This window comes from Bactrocera dorsalis, chromosome 4, assembly GCF_023373825.1.
Source record: "Bactrocera dorsalis isolate Fly_Bdor chromosome 4, ASM2337382v1, whole genome shotgun sequence".
NCBI lineage: Eukaryota > Metazoa > Arthropoda > Insecta > Diptera > Tephritidae > Bactrocera > Bactrocera dorsalis.
In genome coordinates, this window is record NC_064306.1 from 53,591,504 (window position 1) to 53,618,909 (window position 27,406).

A 27,406-nucleotide genomic window follows, 5' to 3' on the forward strand; every position below is an offset into this window, starting at 1 on the left:
AAAACAATACGAGTTGTGTTGAAAAAAGTAGAAAAAAACCTTTTGAGTTTTCAGTTTTAGAGATATCAATCTGATATTTTCCACACGCCCTTTTCCCCCTAAATCGTCTTCATAGGACCGCTATGGCGTATATCTGCTATAAAACTGACGATAACATCAAGTTTTTGTATGGGAAAAATTTTTATTTGACAAGATATCTTCACAATATTTGGCATAAATTATTGTCCAAGACAACTCTAAAATCTCTGAATATATTGTTCAGATCGGATCACTATTATATACCTCAGCCATACAAACTGACCGATCCAAATCAAGGCAAAGGTGTTTTTATACCCTTTTATGTTATAAGAAATGCAACTCTGAAGGGCATTATACTTACTTTTGACATTTCGCGTATTTTCGAATAATTAGTACGATTTTATTGAAACAAAACTTTCACAAACCAACGAAGATTGCTAGCTAGTAAAAATTGTTTGTTTCAAACAAAGTAATTACAAAAATTAAGTCAATACTTTATTAATGTTTTTTTAATACATCTGCATACACTAATAATATATTTAACCAATAACTATAAATATTGGCTTTAAATGTTTTATCTCAACAATTTTAGTATTTTTGTTTTATTTTCATAATAAGTTAATAATTGCATAAATTTTCAATGAATTAACACAATTTTCAGTTAACAATACAATTTCATTTAGTTACTTATGTAGGTACAAACATTTACATATTTTTATGTTTGTGTCAAGGTGTGTATACAGGCAACATATGTATGTATGGTTGTACAACCGCGAAGTAATTACAAAACCAGCTTTTTTGGGCTATATAGTACATATCATCATTTTTTTTTTGCAAACGCCTTGAGAAATTTCGGTTTTTGTGCTTAAAATAAGCATCCAAAGTAAACAAGCGCATTATTTTCAATTTAAGCCTGAATCATTTTAATTTCTTCCATTTTGAAATTTAAATTTTTTTCTTTTGCATTTTTTAGGGATACTTTGATTTGATCTTTTGCAATAAATGTCTTAACTCCACAGTAAATAAACCTAAAACTTTAAAAAGTGGATATTCTAATACAAAAATTTCCGCTCTACATAAAAGCTGTACCATTTTTGTTCATCAAAACATTGCTTTAAAAGTTATACGCAGTTAAAGTTGTGCGCCAAAGCTACTGTATTCATATAGTACACCATGCCGTATGAGCAACACAGTATGTATACTTGTATGGATGCTAAGGCGATTTGATGAGTAACTTTAACTGCGTATAACTTTCAAAGCAAAGTTTTTATGAAAAATCATGCAGATATTTTTTATAGAGCGGAAAAATTTGTATTAGATTATCACTGTTTCAAATCAATGCATTTAATTGCCGAGCACAAAATATGTATCAAAGAGTCCCATGTTATACATAATATATGAATGTATGTATGTAGGTATGGTACATATGATTTAAATTAAAAATAAAGCGTTTGTTTACATTGGATTCTGTTTTTTAGGGAAAAAACTGAGACTTCCAGACCAAGAAATCAACTTGGAAGATATCGGGCACCCCAAAGTAAACGCGAAACCTATTGTGCATATAGTATGAATGTCATATATAGTATATATAGCTATAGAAGAGGCCTAACTACTTGTATGTAATATATGTATGTATGCATGTGTGTTTGTAGTAAATTTTTTATTATTTGTCTTGGCAATTTTTTTAGTTTTTCGTTGCAATAAAGCAGTTTATTTGCTGTCCACACAAAATCTTCTTGAGTAAGCAGATTTTTATTTAAAAATTTTAAAAACAAATGCAAAGCAAACATTTTTAGACATTAAAAACTTTTGACAAAATGCTTCATAATTATTTTTCCAACAATACAAACTGATTTGTCAATATGTTTTTATTTTATTTTTAATTACATACACAAATATTATTTTTATAAATGTATTTTTTGCCACAAAAATCACTTTTACCTCACGCAACCGTTTTACATTTAGCGTATTTTAATGCTACGTAAGTACATACATAAGTATGTATTCAAGTATTTATATTTTAAGTGAAGTAATCAATTAATTAGCGTTTGCTATAAGCAATCAACGCGCATATTCTAATCTACAAAACTAAGCTTTTACACAGTAAAGGAAAAAGAGCACTTACGTGTTATACATATATGTATGTATGTATGTATGCTATATACATACATGCTTATTTATGCACTTATTGGTAAATACTAGTTATTGTATTCATGTAAAAATAACACAAAAACACCAGCAAAATTGCTGCATTTATCAATTAAAAAAAAAAAAATCAATCGAAATCTTCGAGAGATACAAACGAGCTCCGCATGCACCTCGAGTCCATTTACCATCTATGTACGTATTTATGCCTTCGCCTGCTCCACTAAGTGTGTATGTATGTACATATATAAGTATGTAATTTACTTTGCTGCATCAATCCTTGCACTTACAATTATACTTTCCGTTCACATTTTAATTCAACATATATGTATATATGTATACATATATGTATGTTTGATTATTGATAAATCTGCGGCAACTCACTGGGGAAAAAAGAAAGACAAAATGTTGATTACAAATTTTGAAAAACATAATTTTTAATATTATAAATAATAATTTAATAAGAAAATCCACATCAAGAGATTTTCAGACATTGAATCATACTTTCAGACAAAAAAAAAAATAATAATACAAAAAATAATACACATTAAGCTACTACTAAGCTCTTAAAGCATTAGAGCTTTTGGTGCTAAAACTTATTTTTTTAATTTTTAAACAAAAATATTGCATTTGTCAAAGCTAAATTACCTTAAAGTCTAGACTTAAAATCTGATCAAATTTGACCCGGATTGGTAAAAAAATATTGTATTCAAATCTAGATTAGAAATCGGATCAAATTTGAGCCGGACTGACAAAAAATTGCATTAAAATCTAGATTTAAAATGTGATCAAATTTGACCCGGACTGACAAAAAAAATGCATTTTTACATTTTTCAATACTAATCTTTATTATCACCTATAAAATAGGCTTTTGTGTGAACACAAGCACAAATGCACTGGGTGCGCAAAGTTTATATGGACCAGTCCGAGTCAAATTTGATAAGATGGTACAACGACAAAAATTCTTGAGTTAAAACAAGAACGAATGAAGTATAATTTTACCTTTTCATTTTTTTATCGCGCTGAAAACTATTTACTTTTTCTTCTGTGCCGCCAATTCTTCCTCTAACTTTTTTCGCCGCTTCGTCAGCAATGCATTATTGGATTTGTCCAGCGCTTTCACGTGCATCTAAAGAAATACGAAAATATAGTAAATTCATTGAATTACTTGTTCGCATATAATTTGAATTTACTTTTTCGCTCACCTGATCGTAGTCGACGCGCATTGTAGCCAATGAACGCGTCATTTCCTCCTGCACCTCCGGCCATGTCTCCTCACCCTCCTTGAGCATGCGCCCCGTGCAGAGCGGCGTCTGTGGCACTTGTGTATATTGTGCAATCCATTTATTTCTGATCACTTGCTCGATTGTCAAACGTTTGGTGGGGTCAACATTGAGCATGCCTTTGATTAAGTCCTTGGCTGCTTGACTAACGTTGGCCCATTCCGGGTTGGGAAAGTCATATTGACCTGTGCGTATACGCTTCTTCATGCCGGGTGAAATGGCCAGACCGTTGTTGCTGTAGAATGGTGGAAAACCGCAGAGCAGTATGTACATGATGACACCCAGCGACCAAATGTCACAGCTCTTGTCGTATTTCTCGGGGCCAAGCACCTCGGGAGCTGCAAGTGGGGAGGCATGATTTAAATATTTATTATCAGATGAAAACGAATACTAGATTAATACTGAATTCCTAAAATAAGCCAATAGAATAGTTAGTGGAATCCTCAGTTCCGCTGAGAGCGGGTTTTGAGATATCTGAGCTGCCGGAAATTATCAGCAAATAAGTTAAAAAAAATCCGAAGGGCGTAAGGGGTATTTTCCATCTTGGTTTAACCTCTTTAATTCGAAACTACTTTAATTACAAAGAGGACTATTGGAATCACTGGAGTCGCTTCTCTTTTTAGTGTAGAGAACAAAAATTTATAGGAAAAGTTTAGAGTATACTAAAATTCATTTGTGAGAAAAATAGCAACCTCAAATCGGTCGTACAAAATACCCAAGGATTCTTTTTAGTATTATATTCCATTCTCTCTAATATCTTCTGATGCCGATCATAAAGGTTTTTTTTCTGAAAATAAAAGTATTTTCCGTTCAGAAGTTGTTACGGCTTAGAAGTAAAGTTAGCTTCGATGGGGATCTCACTTGGACTACCATAAGTAGTCCTTTGTGAATCCATAAAAATAACACTTTTGCATCCGATCTTATAAGTTGGCAAAGCGTCTTGAGGCTAATACGAGTGTACATATACTAATTACTCTATCTCAGTGAGGTTTTTGGAAGTTTCAGCTATGACGTCTTTTAAGATCTTTCCACCCCGTCTTCATCCTTATAGCTTGTGTAGCTGATTGTCAGTAAGATTCTTATCCTCAGAGCGTGGTCATGGACAAATAAGGCAATTATCGCTCAAAGTTGAGCCGAGCTGAGCTAATGCTTTTAGTGACTAGTCGTTCTGAGGGCAAAGGCCTCACTGGATCTCTTTCGTTCGACCTTGATCCAAAAGAATCTCGAGGCCTAGCCAAGCAGTAGTAGCCGCAGCAGGAAGCAAACTGATAATTTTTGATCATAGCAAATTTCCATTCTACTGATAACGGTGCTAGGGTGGCTTTCCTTGTCCGCCCGTAAGCTTTGCAGTTACCTGGGATTTCGCTGTGCCCTGCCATCCATACTAGTCTTTTAACAAAGTTCTTCAGTGCCTTTGATAACTATGATTGACATTCCTTAGCCAGTTTTGAAGACACGGTTTATTTTGAGCTTCTAGTAATGTTGGATTTTGCACGACTCTAGATTCAAACGATTCTTATAACACTAATCCCTAATTTCCCATTCTTCTGCCTCGTTTAATGGCTAGCGCTGATTCGCTCTACAGATACGTCAAAAATTGACAAAAATTTCGAAAAAAAGAACGTTGGAATAAGCCTTTAAAATTCAAAATTCGATCCAGCTATTAACAAACATACCCGACCACTCATTTTTTTTAAAAGAATTTTGTAATCCTATGTATTTATACACTATATGAGACTCACCAACATAGTACGGCGTATAGCAGGGGGTCTGTAATGTGTCCTTTATAAACGTCTCCTTTGCGAAACCGAAATCTGTTAATTTCAATATGGCATCCTTATCATTGCTGGTATATAGCAGATTCTCTGGCTTTAAGTCACGATGCGCAATATCTCGACTGTGCAGGTAATGTACGGCAATGCAGATTTCATGCATGATCTGTGCGGCCTCTGAGCAAAGAGAATAAAAGACAATGCAATTAAACTGTGATAAGATAATGTCAACTGCAGCACTTACCACGCTCCGAAAAGTTGCCATCGGCGTTGTCTTGTATGCGCTGAAACAGTTCACCACCCTCCATGCTGGAATAAGCAAAAAATTGCAAAATCAAGTAAATATTTTCAAAATATGTTTTGCAAATATTTAATAAAAACAACAACTCACCACTCCATCACGACGAGCAGACATTTATTGCCGCCATATGTGTTCTCGTAGACGTCGATTATGTTGACAATATGCCGACAACCGCTCGCACGCCAATGCAAGTCCACCTCGCGCCTAGCCTTCGGATTGTCCAGCAGCACTTTGAGTGCATACTTTTGTTTGGTTTTGCGATTGGCGCACTGCACCACCTTGCCGTTGATCCCTAGGCCCAGCACTTTGTTCGAGATCTCGTAGTCGTCGACGAGCGGTGTCGTCTTCGCTTGCCTCTGTGCGGCGTTAGTATCCGCTTTCGTATTAATTTTGAACATGTCTGCTTTGAGTCACTGCAAAATTGTGGCGAACTGAAATTAATGGGCGATGATTAGACATAATGTGACACTAATACAAATTTAATGTGTTCGAAATGTTTGAGTAATCGGCGGTAAGTGACGCTCACTTTTTTATGTTGACGTTCTCATCGGAAACACTCATCGTTTCGTGGGTGGTTCAAGTGCAGATAACACTTGGAAGTGTCCGATTTTATCGTCGTTTATATGCTTATCAATATTTATCGCATTCTTTTCATCGTTTACACTTTATTCCAATCAATATTTAATGATAAATTGCTGATTATTGTATGATTTATATCCTATAACTCATTTGTAGTTGGTTTAGTTAGTTTGTGGAGGCGTTGATGAGTAATGGCTTTCAACCTACTCAAACGAAAATATAGTCACCAGTTATATTAGGATATGACAGATCTGATTTTTTTGTAGGACTATGGAAGAACACGATTCCGCGTGAGATGGAACAGATAACAAATCCGTATTTGTTCATTTAAACTGCGCATGTACTAATATGGGCTAGTCGAAAAAGTCTTTTCGTATTTTGTCAATAGATGTCGTTGCAGTCGTATACAGTCTGGTGGACTTTTCGTTGAAAAAGTCGATGAAATTATGAAAAAGATTGACAGGATTGACATAAACAGCCATGACACCGATAAGGAACTTAACATTTATCATCAAACGGCTTTGAACCATTTAAAAAAGGTTGGCTACAAAAAGAAGCTCGATGTTTGGGTATCACATGAACTGTCTGTGAAAAATTTAATGGACCACATTAACATGTGGTAACAGAAGACGAAAAGTGAATCAAATACGACAATAATGTGCGAAAAAGATCATGGTCTAAGCGTGGTGAAGCTCAACAAATTGTTGCTAAGCCAGGATTCACGCCTCGAAAGGTTATGCTGAGTGTTTGGTGGGATTGGAAAGGAATCATCTTACGCAGAACTTTTTTCTCGAAAACTCGCAACCTCGACTCATCAGTTGTTGTCATCGTCCAAGCCTCTCCACCATATAGCAGGACTTGAATTATGAGTGACTTATAGAGTTTGGTTTTTGTTCGTCGAGAGAGGACTTTACTTCTCAATTGCCTACTCAGTCCGAAGTAGCACCTGTTGGCAAGAGTTATACTGTGTTGGATTCCCAGGCTGACATTGTTGATGGTGTTTACACTGGTTTCAAGATAGGCGAAATTTGAAGGTTAAATTACTCATGGATAACTTATGGGTGAAAAATTCATCGAAAAATAATACATACGAATATATAAATTAAATTGAATCGACCCTATATGAGTTTAGTCTTTTGACTTTTTGAGCTTAAGATTCAGTAGATGATTTGAGCCGGAATGAGAATCTATCTATCTAGCTCTTGTTTTCTTATTTGATTAAAACATGAATAATAATATATTTTTCTAAATAAAAAGGCGATTAACCTACATGACATATATGCATTTACCAACCAGGTCACTTTTATTCAAAGAATACAGTTGTACGTCAGAAGAAGACCACAAGACCTGTCCACTAATAACCACAATTAATTTACACGTGCTTTAACATTGCAATTTAAAGTGATTCAGATATAGACACGTTTTAAAATGGAAATTTTCGGTAAATCCATTTTGATATTAATTTTCCAGCAATTCAGTTTTCCGCGGAAACATCATGCATTCAATATAAATAAATTAATATATGCACATATGTATCTACACACATAAATACAATTAATTCATACGTAATTAAGAGACTTAACAAATGAATTCATTTCACATGCAGCCGCATGGATATACATACAAACATACGTATATATACATATATACATATATAGTATGCATAATCGTACGAACATGGTGGAGCTTGCAATGCAATGCATCAGTCTTTGAACTTTGTTTAATGACTTTCAAAACAAGCTGCGATATATTTCAAATTAATGACCGAAAAGATAGGTTAAGTTTGCCTGGAACGGTTGCTCGGCATACAATTTAACGGTGCATTGACCAAAATTGATGTTTTTTCTAAGGACCGACTATACTCCTGTGGGCAAAAAATAGTAAGATTTTTTTCTTAAATTAAAATTTCGCGCAAAAACATATTTATGTTTCTAGGTTGGTATTTTTTCTAGGTCGATATAACTCTTAGTGACATCTGTGCCAAATTTCACATCAAAATAATCATTAGTGTTTAGAATACGTTTGTCTGAAGTACATAAAGTGCATTCGACTATTTTTACGATAAGCGGAATTATTCAACAAAGAAGTTCCATTAAATTTTGAGTGCGGAATCACTGCCCAAAACATTTAGGATGTTGCAAATGGCCTCAGTGATAATTGTTTGTACCGAGCATTTATTCAAAGAGAGTTGCACCATGTCCAGGACGACTACCAACATCAACTGATGATAATCAACATGTCAATAAAATAAAGGAACTGGTACTTCAGAATCGACGATTAACAGTCAGACATCTTATTGATATCTTTGGCATATGAGAAAGATCAGTGAAAACCATTTGAAAGATAATTTGGGACTAAGAAAAGTGAAAGTACGATTGGTTCCAAAATCGCAAATTTTTTTCGAAAAACAGCCTCGAGTTAACGTCCGTGAAACAATGCTTTCCGACTACTAGGATGTCATGAAACGCACTATTACTGGCGATGAGTCCTGGATCCATGCTTACGACCCGGAAACACAATCAAACGGCCCAATATCGTGGCAAAGATGAGCTGAACCCAAAAAAATTATATCAAAGAAAGTCTAAACAAAGGCTATGTTGACGGTTTTCTTCGATTATCGAGATGCGGTGAAGTTCAAATTCCTTCCGACCGGGCAAAATATCAACAAGCAACACTATTTGAGTATTTTGCGTTCTTTGCGTGAAGCTATTCGTAAAAAGAGACCGAAATTATGGGCCGACAACTCTTGGTTTTTGCACCATGGTAACGCACCGTCGTATACTGCATCGATTTCTTGTGAGTTTTTTGCCAAATGATTAACCAACATGGTGCTGAAACCACCGTATTCACCTTATTTATCTTCGGGTGACTTCTGGTTAGTCAGCAAACTCAAACGAACGTTTCGGGGAAACCGTTTTGAGTCAATTGAAGGCATTGAACATGATTTGCTACGCGCATTGAAGGCTATTACGGAAATTGACTTTAACAACCGTTTCGAGGATTGGGATAAACGTTGGCACTAGTATATTGGGGCCAAGGGGGATTTCGACATAGATTTTGAAGAATAAATTAACAATTTTAAAGTTATGAACAAAAGTCTTACTATTTTTTGCCCTAAAACATAGGAGATCTTTTGAGCAATAATCTGACCAAATCATCTTAACATACTTAACAAACAAATTTTGAGGTTATATTGAAGTGACTTTAAATGTTAAATCTTTTTTGATAGTTTTATATAGTTACCACATATTCTTGAATAAAAAAATTGGAGTTGAAGGAAACTTGAATTTAATTTGGTTCCCCTGAGAGTGCGCAAAGGAATAGATAATCATATAGCTAATCATTACCATCATCATCGAAGCGCGACAGGACAACCCTTAACCTTTTTATATGTATTTTTGAGTATAAGTAGCAATAAAATCACTAGTTGCGAACTAGTTGGTATTGGACCAGTTATTTATGCGGCTCGTCGGCTTTTTGCTATGCATCCGACTTTTAATCCATAAATTCAATTGACTTCATTTGTACCTTTGGACATACATGTACCTATTTATGTATAACTGTATTTATCATGCATGCACAAAGTACAGTTCTATAAGCAAATTATGCGATTTCAATTGTCTCATTGAATGCCTGCAATTGTTTCGCACAATTATTCGAAAGAAATTGTGCAACACTTATTTTTGCAATAAAACGGTGGAAACTTTTTCTCAAGCCTTAACGATCGGAATAATTTCAAACAAGCAGCCGCGTTGAATGCGCCAGCGTATGGCATGAGCGCTGCATTGAAAAGCGGATGGGGAAGCAAAGGTACATGTATGCACATATGTATGTATACATCTATGTATATAAAAACACATATGTAGATATGTATGCATAAAAAATACTTATGTATGTGTCTATGTGTGTCCACTTCGCTTATATCGACGGCGCTATTGCAACTCATTCCGATTGCAACAGCATTGTTGAACTTTCCAAACGCAGCGCCTACTAATGCGCAATGCAAATTCTAGACGCCTGCGCAAAAAGATCACATTGACAATTAAGCACAAAGCGCCAGAAAAAGTTCTAAAAAAGTAAACTCGATTTTTACCTAGTCATATAAGGCCTTAAAAGTCGACTCTTGTGTTGTTGTGCCAAGGCAAATTTGTAAATTTCAGCAATGCGAAAGCGAAAAGTGAAAAATAACACGAAATGCGGTTCAGTGGCTGCGTCAAATGGAAGTTGAGTTTGATATATTTGCATTTTTGTGCAAATATTTTACAATGCGTGACGTCATTCTTGTGGCATTTGCGGTTAATTAAATTTAGCATATATTTTCATGAGAAGCGTTTAAATATAGATTTGCAAATATGCATAATATATGCGAAAATGTATTTACATATACATGTACATACATATATGTATATATACATATGTATATACTGACTACAACTATTTGAGTTCGAACATAATAATACGAGTTCAAAATTGACTCGGATTATTAAAAATAATCACGTATTTTAATACAAATTTTTATTATAGCCCTCAAAATCGGTTCCAGAGAGATATGCATTTTTACATACATACAAACAAACTCATATAAAGACAACGACTATTTGAGCTTGAATATACTTATTTACCATCTGATCAAATTTGATCCGGACTGGTCAATGAAAACTGCACGCGCAAATCCAATCACTTTCAACAAATATTCTGAACCAGATATAGACACTTACATATGTATATACATATGTACAAACTAATTTACTATTATGCCATCTGATCAAATTTGACCCGGACCGGTCTATGAAAAGTGCGTGCGCAAATCGAATCATCCTCAAAATAGGCTCCTGAGTCAGATATGGATACATAAAGACAATAATTATTTCAGCTTGAATATACCATATAATCAAATTTGACCCGGCCTGGTTAGACCAAACCAAATCGATACAATATTGGTACAACATTTTCACATTGTTATGTGAAGTTTGATTTTCCTATGTCAATTGAAAAGAAAGTTAAACAACGAATTTGCTTGAAATTTTTTTCCAAAGAAAACACGGCGACGGACATGTTTCAGAGGGATTTTGGGAGTCTACTTTATCACGCGCACAAGAAATGGAGTAGCACAAAGCATTCAGTAAAGGTGATGAATTCATTTAAATCTTGAATCTTTTGCCAAAAACTAGGACTAGTAGACTAGGTGGAAAAGGTAGCTACAGTCAGCAAGCGCATCATTACTGGTGACGAGAAGTGGATTTATGAATAAGACGTCGAAATTGTGCAACACTCTGGCGAATGGCGCTCCAAAATTAGTCGTAACCGAAAAAATCAAAATTCGTCGAAGCTACTGAAGGCTATCCCAGCATAGGCTTATACCAAGTGCATGGAAAATTAGATAAATAATAATAGCTTTGGCTGAGATATAGACGAATATGCAGACGACAATAGAGATTTGTGTTGAAATACGAGAAAATGTAATTATTTTTAACAGTCCGGTTTAAATTTGATCGGACGCTATTTACATACTCTATATAGACAACTGCATATGTATTTAAGTTTAAATATTCAAATATTTACATACATTGTATATGTATATACTACAGTACGTATGTATGTATATATGTATGTATATGTATGTAATCATTTAAAATTTTAATTAACTGCGCGAGAGTGCCGGTGGGCTCGTTAGCTAGCTAATGTCACTTCTAAACACACACACACACACACTAAACGTCGACTGATAAACATGACAAGAAAATATACAGACAAACGTGAAATGCGACAACTTGTTTTTCCTAACCTGTTTTGTCAACGTACCGTTTAAGACCAGTGTCTGTGTGTGTGTGTGTTGTTATCGTTTGTCGCAAAATAAACAACAGCACAGAAATTTAGAACTCAACCGCAACAAGTGGAGAAATGCTAACAAAAAGCGCACACAATAGCGGTCACATGTGCGCACACATACATACATATGTATAACCATATTTGCTTATTATATTTTATATAATTATGTGATGTGTATGTCGCCGAGTTTGGTTGATTCTGTCATGTCGTGACAGCTGATAACGCCACCCATACGTGATAATGTAATGCTTTAGCCAATTTCTGTGCGCATGGACGCCAATAACCCCGCATTGTGGTCGATTCTTGGCATTACATGGTGGTAAATATTTTTTTTTAAGACACACGTGTCTATATTTGGTGAGGTATTCAACGTTTGTCATCTGTCAGACAGCATGCGGAAGCGACGTCAGTTTTGTTCATTCGTGCAACTTATGATAAAGGTAGACACGGATTGAAAGGTCGTTGTCGCGGCATAAGCCGTTGATCCATGCGTTATTTAAAAGACTATTTGATACCTGACAAGCGGTCATGCAAAATCAACAAAATTTGGCAGCTTTGGTTTACATTGAACTCATAATTTTGGTGTTTGACATTAGAATTTTGGGATGTGTGTGACAGCATCGTAAAATGAAGAACAAGAATAATCGTTAACATCGGCGACACCTAACTTATAGTACCCTTCATAATTCACAGGTACATTTTTAGAGCATAAGAAGAAAAAACATTAACTTCGGTTGCACCGAAGCTAAATACTCTTCACCTTTTGTATAAGGTTCCTTACAAAAACTTGATTCTGTTCGTTCAATTTATATGGCAGCTGTATGCTACAGGGATACGATTGGAACAATTTCTTCAGAGATTTCGTTCTTCTTCTTCTTTATTGGCATGGACACCACTTACACGCTTATAGCCGAGTTTACATTGCATTATTGCCTTAGAAAATAATCCATTTCATGAAGAAATCTCGTCATCTGATATCTCATGGTACGATACCAACGGTTCCGAGTAGCAAAGAGTTTGTTGTGGAGAAAAAGATAGGTGGAAACTTTCAGATTATATCTCAAAAACTTTATACAGACATAGTACAGACGAACATGGCTAAATCGACTCAACTCATCATGCTGATTACTTATACATATATTTTATAGGGTCTCGAACGTTTCGTTCTGGGTGTTATAAATTTCGTGGCAAACTTAATATCCCTGTTCAGGTTATGAAAATCTATAAAAATTATCTTCATTTTGATGGGTCAGTTAGTTTTACATGTTACAGTGGCCCGATCTGAGCAATATGTTCGGAGATTGTAGAACTATGTTGAACCATAGTTTTTCTTACAATAACTTTATTTTGATCGGTCACTTTGTAAGACAGCTACATATGTATATGCTATGGTGACCCGATATCGGGGGTTCTGACTAATAAAAATCTTATTAGGAGAGAAGGACGTCTGTGAAATTTCAGGCCAATATCTCACAAAATATATACAGACAGAAGGACTGACGTGTCTTCATCTCGTATTGAATATTTACATTCTCGAAATAAGAACGCTAAGACGATTTTAGAATTCGCTGAACTATGTCAATATCGTCGTATGAATGTACTAAGGTTAAAAACAAAAGTCTCTATTCGTATTTCTAAGATATGTAGCAAGCAAACTGCTGCAATTGGACTTAGCACTACCTAGTTATCTATTAAAATCAGATGTTGTCATCGTCCACGCCTCTGCACTATATGGTAGGACAGGAAAAATGAGTGATTTATAGAGTTAGGTCTTTGTTCGTCGAGAGAGGACTTTGCTTTTCAATTGCCTAATCAGTTCGAAGTAACACCTCTTGGCAAGAGATATCGTGCGTTTTTCGAGGCTGACGTTGTTATTGGTGTTGACGCTGGTTCCAAAATAGACAAAATTATTTACGGCTCAACGCAGTGCGTAGCTGTCAACTTCGGGCGTGGAAGCCAAGTCGCTGCCCTCGTTTATCTACCCACCTACAAGTTTCATGAGCCTTCGATATTAGTATATCAAATCTAGGAGAAAGCACGCAAATTTCCAAAATTCTCGCAATACGGTTTTTGAGGAAATTGATAGAAAATTCTACCTTCTAGATTAAGATCTGCAGCTCGAATTATTTTCTCCAGCAGCAGATTGAAGAAGTTCCACGATAGGGAGTCGCCTTGTCTTAAAAATCGTTTTAGCCCGAACGGTGCGCGGCGAGGTTCTTCCCCACCTCTAGCTACGCCACTGACGGAGCGTCAGTTTACAAAAATGTTGGGTCATGTTGCGGAGTTGGCAATACTTGGAAGCATGAATATCTAGGACTGGTCCGAATATGTGGACTCAACTATCATTAAACATCCAAAAAAAAGTACCGAACTCTTCATCAGATAGATATCGTTGCCAGCTTCGACACTCACAAAACTGCTGACCTACTGTTATAAAACCAACTGATATGTGAGGTCAACTAAGGCCGCTCTATTCAAAATTGAATTCTTCAACTCTGCATGATTCATCGAATGAGTAAGGGCGTAAGAGCAGGCAATATAGGAAACTCCTAAGATTGATGGTACGAGATATTCATATTTACCGCTGATAAACTCATGGGAGCACTCTAGTGAGAGTCTCAGTACTATACAAATATGTCAGAAAGTAAATTAGATAAGCTTGTAGAGCTCCAAACGCACACTAAGGCAGCTCTATGAAAAATTGAATATTTTAACAATTTTACAGCTGACAACGTAGGAAGGCAGAATCAAAGGTATGTAGACTTGCGACAAACTACCGCTAGCCCTTTTTTCATAAATTTTTTCCATGATGGCGTAAAATGTAGGTGTCTTCCCACGAATATATCATTCTCACATTGTATATAATAATTTTAAATGTCTATAAAAAATGTATTACCGAATAGATTCAAAAAATCAAAGGAATTTGGTAGAGCGGGCACAAGCCGGGGCGCCCACAAGTAAACTCAAAATTTGCTTTTCAATTTAACGCGCCCATTCGTATTCTATTGGGCATGCTAGCTATTAAAATAATACAACCAAACATACATACATATGTACAAACACACATATAAATATAAATATGTTTGCTTTGTACACTTTTCTTTGTACTCAGATATGCGAGCGCAAGTTCTTTTATTGTTGTTGCTGTTGTCGCAAATGGTACCGTCTAAAAATGTATGGTACGCTTCTACACTTTTTGCGCTGATGGCTCATTATTTGTTGTTGTTAATTTGGCATAATATGCGAGAATTTTTATTTTTAGTACTATTTGCCAATACTAAAAGGTTTTCATGCACCAAACGACTAACCGACCAACTGATGTCGAAGTTATAATTTTTGTTAAGTATTTTCCAACTTCTTTGCTTACTCCATTCGTTGGCAGGTGCGAGTTTGCTCACGATTTACTAAACGCCTATTTATAATATAGTATGTACTTAAATTATGTATGTACATATGTGTGGGTAGCACTTTGTAATCACGCAAACATTTATAAAACGCTTATCAATTTAGCATTTCAAGTGCCAACAACAATGCCGTGAATGCGACTTGTCGATTTGTTTATAATTCAATGAAAATGTGAGTGCCAAAAGCACGCGTCGCGCACAGTACATAAAAGTACAAATTAATAATATGCATTCATATGGATATACATACATACGTACATATGTACATACCAGAGATCTGCAACGGATACACAATTTCCGTGCACACTCGAACACTTACCCGAAACCGGCTTGTATTGCTTTCTTTGAACGAGCAGAAGGATTGCTTGTTAGCGACTGTGCGCAGACGAACGTGTTGATCACAACACTCGAGTGTCGTTCATACGTGTTTGTTTGGGTTCGGGTGTTTTGCGGATCAATATATTCGAGTGTCCGAGTTTAGGCTCGAGTGTGCAAAGCATTTTTTGTTTATGTGTAATCGTCAGTACAGTTGATTAATTTGCTTTGTGAGTGTTAAGAATGTTATATGATACGTATTACATGATATTTATTGAAAATAATGGCCGAAAAAAGAAGATTTTATTGGTTGCAAAATTGCGAATGGCAGTTACAGCTTGTCTGGTCTTATGTTATGGTTATGCAAATATATTTTTAATTTTAAAATGCGTCATTCCTTTGATACATGCATACATATAGTTTAAATGCTGTATTTCAATAATATTGACTGTTAAAGTGTATACAACATTAATAATTTCTCATATTTTTGCTCAGAAAAATTTGATACATTTCTTCTACACCCGTGTTCTGTCCGAGTATCCGTGGCAATAGTTGAACACATCTCGGGTTAGCTGCGGGTGTCGAGTGTGGACACTCGCTTGTGATCGTTTTGAAGAGAGTATGATCAAACAGACTCGAACACTCGGAAAGCAGCTGCCGGGTGTGCCACTCGATCGAACCCATTGCTGCCGAGTGTGGTGCTCGCTCGTGCTCGATTTTTAATGAGGGTGATCGAACAGGTTCGAACATACCCAATGCAGCTCTCTGGTACATACACACACAATTTTTATAGCAAAGTCAACAAATTGTTCGATTATTCCACTTTTGCTTTAGTTTGCAAAATAATTTAAATGAAATTGTGATTTTGGAAATTTTTTCTATAATTTTGATTTTTTTTTAACAAAATCGTGTGATGTTGATAAAAACAATAAAAAACGTTAACTTCGTTTTCACCGAAGCTACTAATGTCTTTCACAAATACAAAAAGGTTCCTCACGAGAACTTGGTTTTGATTGTTCTGATTTTATGGGAGTTACATACATATATGCTGTAGTGATTCGATCTGAACGATTTCTTCGAATATTGAAATTTTGTCTTAGATAATAACCGATGTCGAATTTCGTGAAAATATTTAGTCAAATGAAAAACTTTTCCAGGGACTAAATTCCCATTGTTCAGTTTGTATGGCTGCTATGTGCTATAGTGGTTCGATCTCGACCGTTCCGACAAATGAGCAGCTTCTTGGTGATAAAATAACAGGTGCAAAATTTTAGATTCATATGTATCTCTAAAACTGTGGGATGATTTCCGTATACAAAGATAAATGTTTATGGCTAAATCTAGTCAACTTGTCACGCCGATCATTTATGAACCGGAAAAATGAAGTTGGAACTTTTTAAAAAGGTGTTAAATTTCTTTTGTTACCGCTGCCTGGAAAGTGTGAGGGTCCATTCCTACATTAATCGGATCTATGGCATTATAACGGACCTGATTGATAGATTGATTGATTGATGAATGAAGAACGCGCAGCGACCTTAGGTCTATGTATTGTATCCTCTCCTCAATCTCAAAGACTCACCTAGCCCCAGCATATTGATGAAGTCCAATATTTTACTGGGTGCTAGCGAAACGATGTGATCCCTATTCGGAAACATGGATTCAAGGGCTTTTGACCTGCGCCTGCATACTGTTGTGCAGTCAAATAGCAGGTGTTCTGGTGTTTCAAGCTCCCTGTCGCAAAACCGGCAATTCACGCAAGAAGCTAGGCCCATGTTGTCTTGTACAACTTATACAACTATACAGCTTCTTCAGTTTGCAGTGGCCGGTGTAAAATCCCATCAGTAGTCTGAGTTTATCCCTAAGGAAGTTTACTGCATATTTAAACCTGCTGAGTTTATATTCCCCATCAGCAACTTGGCTTGCCGCATGCCATGTAGATCTTACCAATACCTCTCTCTGCCTACTCCTTCTTCCTTGTGGAGCAGCTCCTTTATGGTATGAGGACCCACCTCAGTGAAGTGCCGCTTGACTATTGCTAACTATGATTATATGTTCGATAGTTACGTTGGAGGTTTATTATGCACCGACTTATGGGCTGAAAATGCTCGGTAAGGGGAGTTTTGCGAGCCCTGCACCGATTTCCTTCGACGTTTTCGAGCCGTCAGTGTACCACTTGATCGTACTATCCCTAAGCAGTAGCTCGAAAGAGGAATCATTCCATTCAGCTGCGCTTCCAATGGTAACCTTGAACTTTATGGTGAAGTTAACTCTTTGTGTATTTCTGTCCCTTGGGATAAGAGCCAAAGGTCTTGTACCACTTAACTCTTTCATTCGCTGGTCATTTGTAGCAGTGTGTGCTTGTTACCTGACCGATCACTAGTTGTAATGGTGTGAGCTCAAGCATAACTTCGATAGATCGAGCCCTACCGAAGTCTGTGAAGATTTTGAGGGCCGGGCCACCGCCCCATATGTGACTATCTGTCGCACAATCATGGTGTACAACCATCTAAAGATCCTTGGACCTAATTTCTGCATTAAATAAAGAAGCAGTTGCTACCGATTTGTTCGAACATCCGTTATAATTTGTTCGATTCGTTACTCTCCAAAGCTTGAGGAATCGAGAACAGCTAATATATTTGTAAGAGGATTAAAAAGTGGAGATACACACCATTTTTGAAGCAATATTAATAAATCTAAACATATGGCAAACTTTGATGCGATAAAGTATAATAATTAATATCCAATAAATATTCCGAACACTTGAAATTTTCAGACATGGTGTCAAAGAGAAAGATGCTCAGTATGCTTTGACATTTCATCATGAATAGACTTACTAACGAGCAACGCTTGCAAATCATTGAATTTTATTACCAAAATCAGTGTTCGGTTCGAAATGTGTTTCGCGCGCGTGTTTTGTTCAGCGATGAGGCTCATTTCTGGTTGAATGGCTACGTAAATAAGCAAAATTGCCGCATTTGGGGTGAAGAGCAACCAGAAGCCGTTCAAGAACTGCCCATGCATCCCGAAAAATGCACTGTTTAGTGTGGTTTGTACGCTGGTGGAATCATTGGACCGTATTTTTTCAAAGATGCTGTTGGACGCAACGTTACGGTGAATGGCGATCGCTATCGTTCGATGCTAACAAACTTTTTGTTGCCAAAAATGGAAGAACTGAACTTGATTGACATGTGGTTTCAACAAGATGGCGCTACATGCCACACAGCTCGCGGAGGGAAAACTTCGGACAACAATTCATCTCAAGAAATGGACCCGTAAGTTGGCCACCAAGATCATGCGATTTAACGCCTTTAGACTATTTTTTGTGGGGCTACGTCAAGTCTAAAGTCTACAGAAATAAGCCAGCAACTATTCCAGCTTTGGAAGACAACATTTCCGAAGAAATTCGGGCTATTCCGGCCGAAATGCTCGAAAAAGTTGCCCAAAATTGGACTTTCCGAATGGACCACCTAAGACGCAGCCGCGGTCAACATTTAAATGAAATTATCTTCAAAAAGTATATGTCATGAACCAATCTAACGTTTCAAATAAAGAACCGATGAGATTTTGCAAACTTATGCATTTTTTTTAAAAAAAAGTTATCAAGCTCTTAAAAAATCACCCTTTATAATAATTAATATCCAATAAATATTCCGAACACTTGAAATTTTCAACAAATAAATCGTTTCTAAAAAGTAGAGATAATTTACTTACATACATATGTACATATATTTACACACACTGCGCTGAGAAAAACATTCAATGCTGATAAAATTACTCATCTCTCGATTTCATTAGAAGAGCGTCAGCATTTAGTATATAATTTGCGTATTTATTAGTTCAGTTAATTACAAAAAAACGGACCATATTTGTATTAGTAAATGATGCAGAGCAAATAAATGTTGTAAATATGCGGAAATGTAATGATTTGCTAACACTTTGAAGATTAATTGAAACTTATTTAAATGCACGCGTGTGCTTTTGTGTGTAACGAAGTGTACTCGAATGGCAGAAAGTTTACAAACAATCAGGCTATTTAATTAAGTACGTCAGAACATGGAAACAATCAACAGTTTTATTATAAAGTTCTACACTAAGTTCAAAATTGCGAACAACAGATGTAAAGACAGTTATTGAGAGTATATAAAACAGTGAAGAAAATATTTGGCGCGACCGATTGTCAATGGCATGCAGTTATATATAATATATGTACATATATCCGATATCTTTAATACATATGTCTATTCTGCATAATTTGTTCTTCCACAAACGATGAAATCTTATGTAGAAAGACAAAATTGTATCTAGAGCAACAGGTCATTCCAAAACTATAGACCTGAATCGCATTAGACCGATCACTCTTGACTATTTAAACGAACAGGTTTAAATTTACTACTGTTGAAATTTTCATAATGCAGTTATAACCGTTAAATTAGGTAGTTCTAACCGGTAAAAAATTTATCAGTTCACTAACCCTATCTTTTAAAAAGCCTACTGCTGCTTTGCTACACACATGCTCCACAGACTCTAATCTTTTTTCTTAATAAAAAAATATGAATTTTAGATAATCTTACACACAGACATACACGTGTGTATATGTACTCCTATATTCTTCGTATGTAAATAAACGCTTCTTTTCAGCTAATTTGGCAAAAACAAATAATTTTTTTAACAAATATAATACAAATGAAAAAAGTTGAAATTTCCTGTTTACTCGTAATCAAATGACTTTGCAAAAAATAGTTTGAAAATCTTCTACATCAGCGCTAGGCGAACTATGTGTTCAGATTTTGTCTATATGTATGTATGTATGTAAATATGTATTTAAATATCCTGCACGTGAGTAATTTTATTGTCAAAAACAAGTTTTATTTAATTAAAGTTCAGCAAGAAAATTGATGATAAAGCGAAAATTTTTTGAGCTAATTACATCGTTGTTTTTCGAACCTCCCATATGAGACTATGGAAAAATAAATCTAAGGATCGCTAGTATACGTAAAAATTTGGTTCATTTACAAAATATTTTAAAATTTAGTCAGAACTGTGGTCAACTTCGGCACCAACGAAGCTATAATACCACATTTCATATAATACTTGATTTTAATCGATCAAATCGATTAATGAATGGCAGCTATATGCTCTAATGATTCGATCTGAACAATTGTCGGGAGATTATACCATTGCCTTGGAAAATAATGCATGCCAAATTTCATGAACATATCTCGTTGAAAAAAAAAGTTTTCCATAGAAGTGCTTGTTTTGGAGCGATCAGTTTGTATGGCAGCAATAAGCAATAAAGGTCCAATATAGGCGGTTCCGAGAAATAAGAAGCTGTTTCGGGAGAAAACGAGTTGTAGAAAATTTCAGATCGATATCTCAAAAAATTAGGGACTATTTAATAGACCCGGTTCAGGCAAACAAAATTTCTCCAACGAAATGAGCAGCAGCTGATTCCAATTAGTACATCTGAATGTCATTTATATGACACTTTCAATAATTTACAGCAATTTACATTAATTAACTATAATTAATTTAAATTTAAAATTTGTTTTTACTCCAACACGTGTATAATAATATATTTACATAAAGTTGAGAACTTTCGGCGTTAAGTTTACTTTAAGTCGAGCTGCGTAAATATTGCGATTACAAATTTATTTGCAATGAAAATTAATGCAATATCATGAGTGCACATTAATATGAAAAACACATATTTAATAACGTGACTAACACTTTGGCTCAATTGTTTTCTTCACTGTGGATTTATAATTTTAATTGTAAACTCAGCGGAAGTTAAAAATTTACGTAACGGGAAAATCATTTATTCTTTTCATTTGTTTGGTTCTAACTAGATCGCAATTAGTATGAAGTCTATGAGGTGCTAAAAAAATTTCGCATTTGCTTAATAACTGTATTTATTTCTAAAACAATATTTATCTGCATGAGCGTTGCTGTTTAACTAAATATTTGTTTATATTATTCAAATAATTAAATTAAAAAAACCAGATTTTGAAATTTAGAGAAAATAACACTGATAACATTTGCGTGTACAAACGCACACACGCCCACATTTGTAAATGTTTATAAATAAGTTTGGCGCAAATTTTACACTTAAAAGCCCACACAGTGCTTTGCACGCATTTACTTTTTTGTTATGAAAACTTTGCGATATAAATGCTTTTGTTTACATTCCACATAAATTATTTTACGCTGTCAAATTCACGTTTGCTTTCATCTGCCTGCCTTTGAGCACGAACAACAAGTGAGGCGTCCATAACTCAATCTGAACAGTAGATTTAATATAGCGATGATGAGTTATCCAGCGTGCGCCGGCAGATAACTTAGTCCTAGCTAATCTACTTCTAATGTGGCGTTGGTGCTCATTCTTGTTAAAACAAAACATTGTGCATTTTAGTGGTTTCTGTCTGGAATTTTACATATTATATATGTACATATGTATGTAAATATACACATAAATCTACATAGTTTATTATTTTATGAGGTACACCAGTGTCTCACCGCATGCCTGCACCGTGAGACACTTGACCACTGCTGCGTCGCAGTCGCGTCGCTCTTCATTAATTACCTAACCAAAGGCGTCGTCGTCGTCGCCGTCGCTGCAAAGTACGCAGTTCCGCCCGAACGTGTGCGCTAGCATTAATGCACATGTACACAGTTACGAACATAGATAACAAGCATGCACACACATATACATATGTATATGAATATTCAACTTTTGTATCTGAGGGGCACACACCTACATATTGACTATGTGGTAATCACCATATAACCACAACAGCAATACCAGCTGCCGATGAAATTTCAACGAGAGCATTTTGTTTGTTTTTCTTATTGAATACTATGTGCTAAGCGCTTATGGTGATCTTATTTCAACTCTTTTTTTTCCATTATTAAAAGAAATTAAATTCTACATTCTTAATACAATTAGCTGGATTTGAAAGTGGATAGTATGTTTGGTTAGTACAGTTCATCTCTAAAAAAAAGTCTTGCACTAAAAATTATATGCTTAATGCTATCACTTACTAACACATACAAGTATACATATTTAGTACATACATATGTAAATAATATATTAAAAACAAAACCTTGAATAGGTTTTTGTGGTGTATATAGCCAGCAAATTGTTGTCTATTCTGCTAGACATTGTAAATCAACCAACTAACCAATTAGGTATTATTACACCGTCGACCGATAGACCTAAAAACAAGGGCAGCAGGCAGGCAGACAGGCAAGCGGCCAACTTAGCTAACCGTTTTCGAATACGTTCAATGAATCATACACGTACCCGTAATGCTTGTCTGCCTTTTAAAACGCACCGACCGACCTTCCCTTCCAGCGTTTCGACTATCTCACCGTACATGCGTCCACCGATTTTTCATTATTTCACAAGTTTTACAATTTTAAACTCACAATCGTTTTTATTTGCGCTGATGCAGTATTTAACATACCTTGTTTTTGTAAATGCTTTACACGTTTCACTTTTCTTTATTTCACTATATACAATATTGGTTGAATTTTGTAAAGGTACAAAATGGCTGAAACCAAAAGAAAAACAATTACCGAGATGCGCTTTGGCTTGATTTAGTATATTAAAAAAATTTCCACAGTATCGGCGAGATGCAGATACTCGCACGGCTTGTCACACACCAACAATAAAAGCAAAACTGTCTAATTGGAGGCAGCATTCAAGTGCTAGTGTCAAAGTGACACTGCTACCAACCTTTTTGTATTTCCATCATTTGACAAGTGCTTATACCGGATACGGCGTGAAAAGGGAAATAAAAAATATTTTGGATGTGTTAATTAATAACAAAATACTGTAATTTTTTAATAAAACATAGTTTAAAATATTATAACACAGCAAAACAATTCAATATTTGTATTTGATTGAAATAGCTCTTGTTATTTTTAAAAATCATTTACGTGGCGGTGAATTTAAACCAGAAGAAACTAGTTTTTCTCTGACACATACTCTTTGAAGCATACAATAGGAACAGGTGGACCTATAACTAGCTGGAAATAGTTTCCATATAGCATTTGCTAGCTATTTTATTAATAGGAAAATGGCGTTTGATGTGCTAATAACAAGCACTTCGTCTGAAGTTCTTCCGGGAGTGTAAACAAGTACTGCTGGTCTTTTTCGAAAGAACTTGGATTTACTTATGTATATCCGACCAAAGATTATCAGTGAAATAGCATAAATGTTTAGTTCATAAGGATCCAGTGTTTGGTACATTGTGGGTGCATTGTTATAGTTACTCCTGCCATAAGTTCTGTTACAAGTTAAGACCGTTGTGAAATTGAAACTATAATGCATTTATAAAGTAACTTTTATTTAATAATGCATAGCTTAAATGAGCGGTGTACAAATTTGTATACAAAATGATTCTCATTTGCTTCCATGCAAACTCTCAATCGATTTGGACATTGAACACTAGCAGGACGCACAGTTTGTAATATATTACCGACGTTGCTCAAATCTAAGATTTTTTGAGACTTCCAATTTTTGTGGAGTATGGAATGACCATGTTTTGCAACTCTGACAATAAATTGTAGTCCTGTGTTGTTTCAAATCTAGATTTCCAACCGGCCAATCGCCTGCAACTATGAAATGTTTTTAAGCCATTGCTGTTTGGTTTTTGCCTTTTACTGACTGAAACAGAATTTTCCTGGAAGATCCAATGCTCTCCAACGAAGAGAGTATAACTTAACTGTTTCACTACGGCTTCTAAAATATCCTGCTTCTACATTTTTGAACCAGTTTTAACTCTTTTTTTGAATGATTGAACTAGTAGAGCGGTTGGATGCTGACAATTTGAAGCCTTGGAACAACATTTTTGCAAAAAGGAAAATTTAATGTCCTTTGAGCGCGTGTCACTGAGTTAGTAGCTTGCACCTGTTAAGCCTAATTTTCTTCAAACGCGTTGTCAGACGATGAACATTTGACTGACGGTCGGCTTTCTTGTGGAGATAATCTCGGATTAGTCTTGACAGAATTGGTTTTTATTTATTTTAATGAAAGATTGAGGAATACCCTCTTGACCTCGCCTATATTTTCAAATAATCCAACGCATTTCATATTAAATATATACTTTGCATATATTTTATTTCGCACTAACATAGCAATTTGATGTATTTGCTTGACTTTCTTTCTTATACTAGAAGTCAAGTTAAAAAATAAGGTACTCAAAAATAATTCCTTTTATACATTTTTATCTTTTTTTCATCTTTTAATACATAAAAACCTGTGTTTTTGAGCTGAGTTTTAACAATAATTGCAAATAATTTGGAAAAGTAGATAAAAAATTTAACTTTTTAAGAAGTAAATGTTAGTATAGTTTAATTGAAAATTTTATATTTTTATCTACAGTACAGCCCATAAGAATAGATTAGTAGTAGTTAAGTATATTACACAATTAATCGTTCTATGTGCGTCGGCGTAAAGCAAACATATGTTTTAAAGAGCATATTTATCTAAAATTTGCGTTAAGTTTTATTTTCCTTACTGTTTTAATGCGTAAAATCTAAATAATTATGTATATATGTTACTTTATATAATTCAAATTTTCTATTGCGTTATAGACTTATTTCTTACTATTCTATTTATGTCCATATATATACATATGTATATGTAGCACATAAAATAGTAGCAATTCTCTGGCGTTTGCAAAATGCAACTGAGATAAGAATACAGTTTAGTTGAAGTGCGTAAAAGATAGTTTGATAGATAGTTTCAGAGTGCTGCATTTTGTTTTGCGTGATTTAAGTATTACAGAATATAGAAAACTGCATTTAAAAATCAAGATGCGAGAACAATATAAGTATTTATATATTTTTAATAGTTTCAAACAAATAGATGCTTTTGGTTGTTTTTTCAAACGCCAATTATATAAATTTCGCTTGCTGTTAACTGATTTTAGTCGCGCTTTGTGTGTGTAGGTGTCAGTCAGCTGTATTAAACATTACTTCCGTTCTTTGCGTCGCGATGTTCGAATGAATCTCTTTTGTGGAAGGAGTAATACAGTGTCCTTAATGTCGTTATCGTTTTGATTGTAGTCGTTCCATTGGCTATTTTATGATGGTATACCGAGTGTTTTACGCACTAAACGTTTGGCGATTTCGTTGAACTCTTCGCGTCGTTCACGCCACATTATAGCTGCATCTACATTAGCACCCGATTCTGCGTTTGGTTCTGCAAAATGAGAGATAATAATAATTTACAACAAACCCCCAATGTCAAAAACATTATACACCGGACAAATTAGACAAAATATATGTATGTGTGAAGCTACATAAATTTACAACAAGCTAAAAATAAGTGAATATGTTCAAAACATGATTAACAATAATATGTTAAAAGGCCTCATCATTCCGATATGTGGAAAAAAATATTCAATGGTCAAAGGTCGAAAAAAAAATTGTTTGTTGTTGTAAATTTATGTAACTTTGAATGTCTATTTTTACTAGACTATTAATATTTTTTTATCGAATTCCTTGCGAACTCACCCGCCAACATCGAAACAACACTTAGTAGAATTTTTTCTACGCTTTGCACTGGACTCCACCGTTCGGCAGACAATTCGTATCCCATGGGGTCATCACCAGGTGCATGTAATATTGATATGCAAACTCGTCCATCGGCAAAAACTGTTAATAATACATATAATAGTTAATATATCTAATGCTTTCTAAGTATTTAAGCCTGGAAAGAAACCTTACTGTTGGGGTGGAACATGTCACAGGTAAATTTCATTTTCGGTGGACTCAGCGGATAGTCTGGCGGAAATAGGAGACGCGCTGGAAATACACCACCTTCAAAGCAAGTTCCTTCAGGGCCACTGTATATGAGAATTAAACAGAAATTTAAAAACATTCAAAAAATAGAATGTATGTTTACATACAAACTTTTAATGTAAAGTCATATCTTGATAACAACAGTACTTACGCTATCAGCGCTTCCCACTCGAAAAAATTGTCTTCACTCACGGGACCAGCCACAATGCCCTCTGGTGGGTCCAGGGTCAACTCTGTAAATATGTAACATAATACATAAATAGTAGGTAGGTCCAGGTTTTTAGTTTGCACATTATTTTTATTATTTGATTAAGCAAATTACGCAATTTGTTAACAAACTTTTCGTACTTCAATAAATCATAAACGAACTTTGGAATTTCTAAACTTACGTTTGTATTCCGCCATAAGCCTTCTCAGCGCAGACCCGGCCATTTGTCACTCTTTATTTTGCTCTGACAGCAACAGTAACAATCGTCACGCACAATCCCAGAGGTTCACTCGACCCCAAATCAGTCTTCAGCTGTCTGTTATGGTTTCGGCGGAGGCCCGGACGTCTTACGACGTAATTTTTGCAATTTGAATTGTGGTTTTTTACGTTTTAAATCGAATTAAATAAAACTAATGCCACACATTTAATTTTTTGTTGTTTTGCGACTTTCTACGAAGATTTTCAGAGCTCAACTCTATTGCAGTCTCTTTTGTTGTTTGTCAGCGAAGTGTTAGGTATTGCCAGATTGACAATGTTTGAGTAAAATTGAACAAAACAAAATCTATTTTGTTTTTTCAGCAAATAATTGCTTAACATGTGGACGTAATAAAAAAAATATTGGCTTTGTTGTTTTCTTATAGTATTTCTAATAAAAATAAATAACTCATAAACGAAAACGATCTTGCATTCCAAATAAGTTTACTTTCACAAATGTATATATAAATATGGCAACGCACAATATT

At 35.1% G+C, this 27,406-nt stretch overlaps 2 protein-coding genes across 6 annotated transcripts; both read right to left on the minus strand.

The window, feature by feature from the left end:
* Positions 1-491: 491 nt before the first annotated feature.
* LOC105228807 (MAP kinase-activated protein kinase 2) lies at positions 492-23,369 on the minus strand. Of its 5 annotated transcripts, none has more exons than XM_011208781.4 (7): positions 23,222-23,369; positions 5,610-5,950; positions 5,463-5,527; positions 5,189-5,395; positions 3,357-3,784; positions 3,166-3,292; positions 492-2,546 (listed from the first exon to the last, which is right to left on the minus strand). In XM_011208781.4, the coding sequence occupies exons 2-6, from the start codon at positions 5,915-5,917 to the stop codon at positions 3,197-3,199; spliced, it is 1,104 nt and encodes a 367-aa protein (XP_011207083.1). In that variant the 5' UTR covers positions 5,918-5,950; positions 23,222-23,369; the 3' UTR covers positions 492-2,546; positions 3,166-3,196. The 5 variants fall into 5 exon arrangements, with proteins under 5 accessions (XP_011207083.1, XP_019846806.1, XP_011207085.1 ...); XM_019991247.3 differs by having other exon boundaries at positions 23,110-23,331; XM_011208783.3 differs by having other exon boundaries at positions 3,369-3,784; positions 23,110-23,330.
* Positions 23,370-25,452: 2,083 nt separating this feature from the next.
* On the minus strand, positions 25,453-27,173 carry LOC105228809 (ubiquitin-conjugating enzyme E2 G2). The gene is made up of 5 exons (XM_011208784.4): positions 26,845-27,173; positions 26,607-26,688; positions 26,381-26,499; positions 26,168-26,308; positions 25,453-25,853 (listed from the first exon to the last, which is right to left on the minus strand). Exons 1-5 carry the CDS (start codon positions 26,885-26,887, stop codon positions 25,735-25,737), a joined length of 504 nt encoding a protein of 167 aa, XP_011207086.1. The 5' UTR covers positions 26,888-27,173; the 3' UTR covers positions 25,453-25,734.
* Positions 27,174-27,406: the final 233 nt, after the last annotated feature.

Coding starts and splice junctions, on each gene's coding strand:
- LOC105228807 (XM_011208781.4), bottom strand. CDS start 5,917: ATGTTCAAAATTAATACGAAAGCGGATACTAACGCCGCACAGAGGCAA. Junction 5,528..5,609: donor CTGCTCGTCGTGATGGAGTG/GTGAGTTGTTGT, acceptor TGCTTATTCCAG/CATGGAGGGTGGTGAACTGT. Junction 3,293..3,356: donor ACGATCAGGTGAGCGAAAAA/GTAAATTCAAAT, acceptor GTATTTCTTTAG/ATGCACGTGAAAGCGCTGGA.
- LOC105228809 (XM_011208784.4), bottom strand. CDS start 26,887: ATGGCCGGGTCTGCGCTGAGAAGGCTTATGGCGGAATACAAAC. Junction 26,500..26,606: donor GAGTGGGAAGCGCTGATAGC/GTAAGTACTGTT, acceptor TCTCATATACAG/TGGCCCTGAAGGAACTTGCT. Junction 26,309..26,380: donor TGACATGTTCCACCCCAACA/GTAAGGTTTCTT, acceptor TATTATTAACAG/TTTTTGCCGATGGACGAGTT.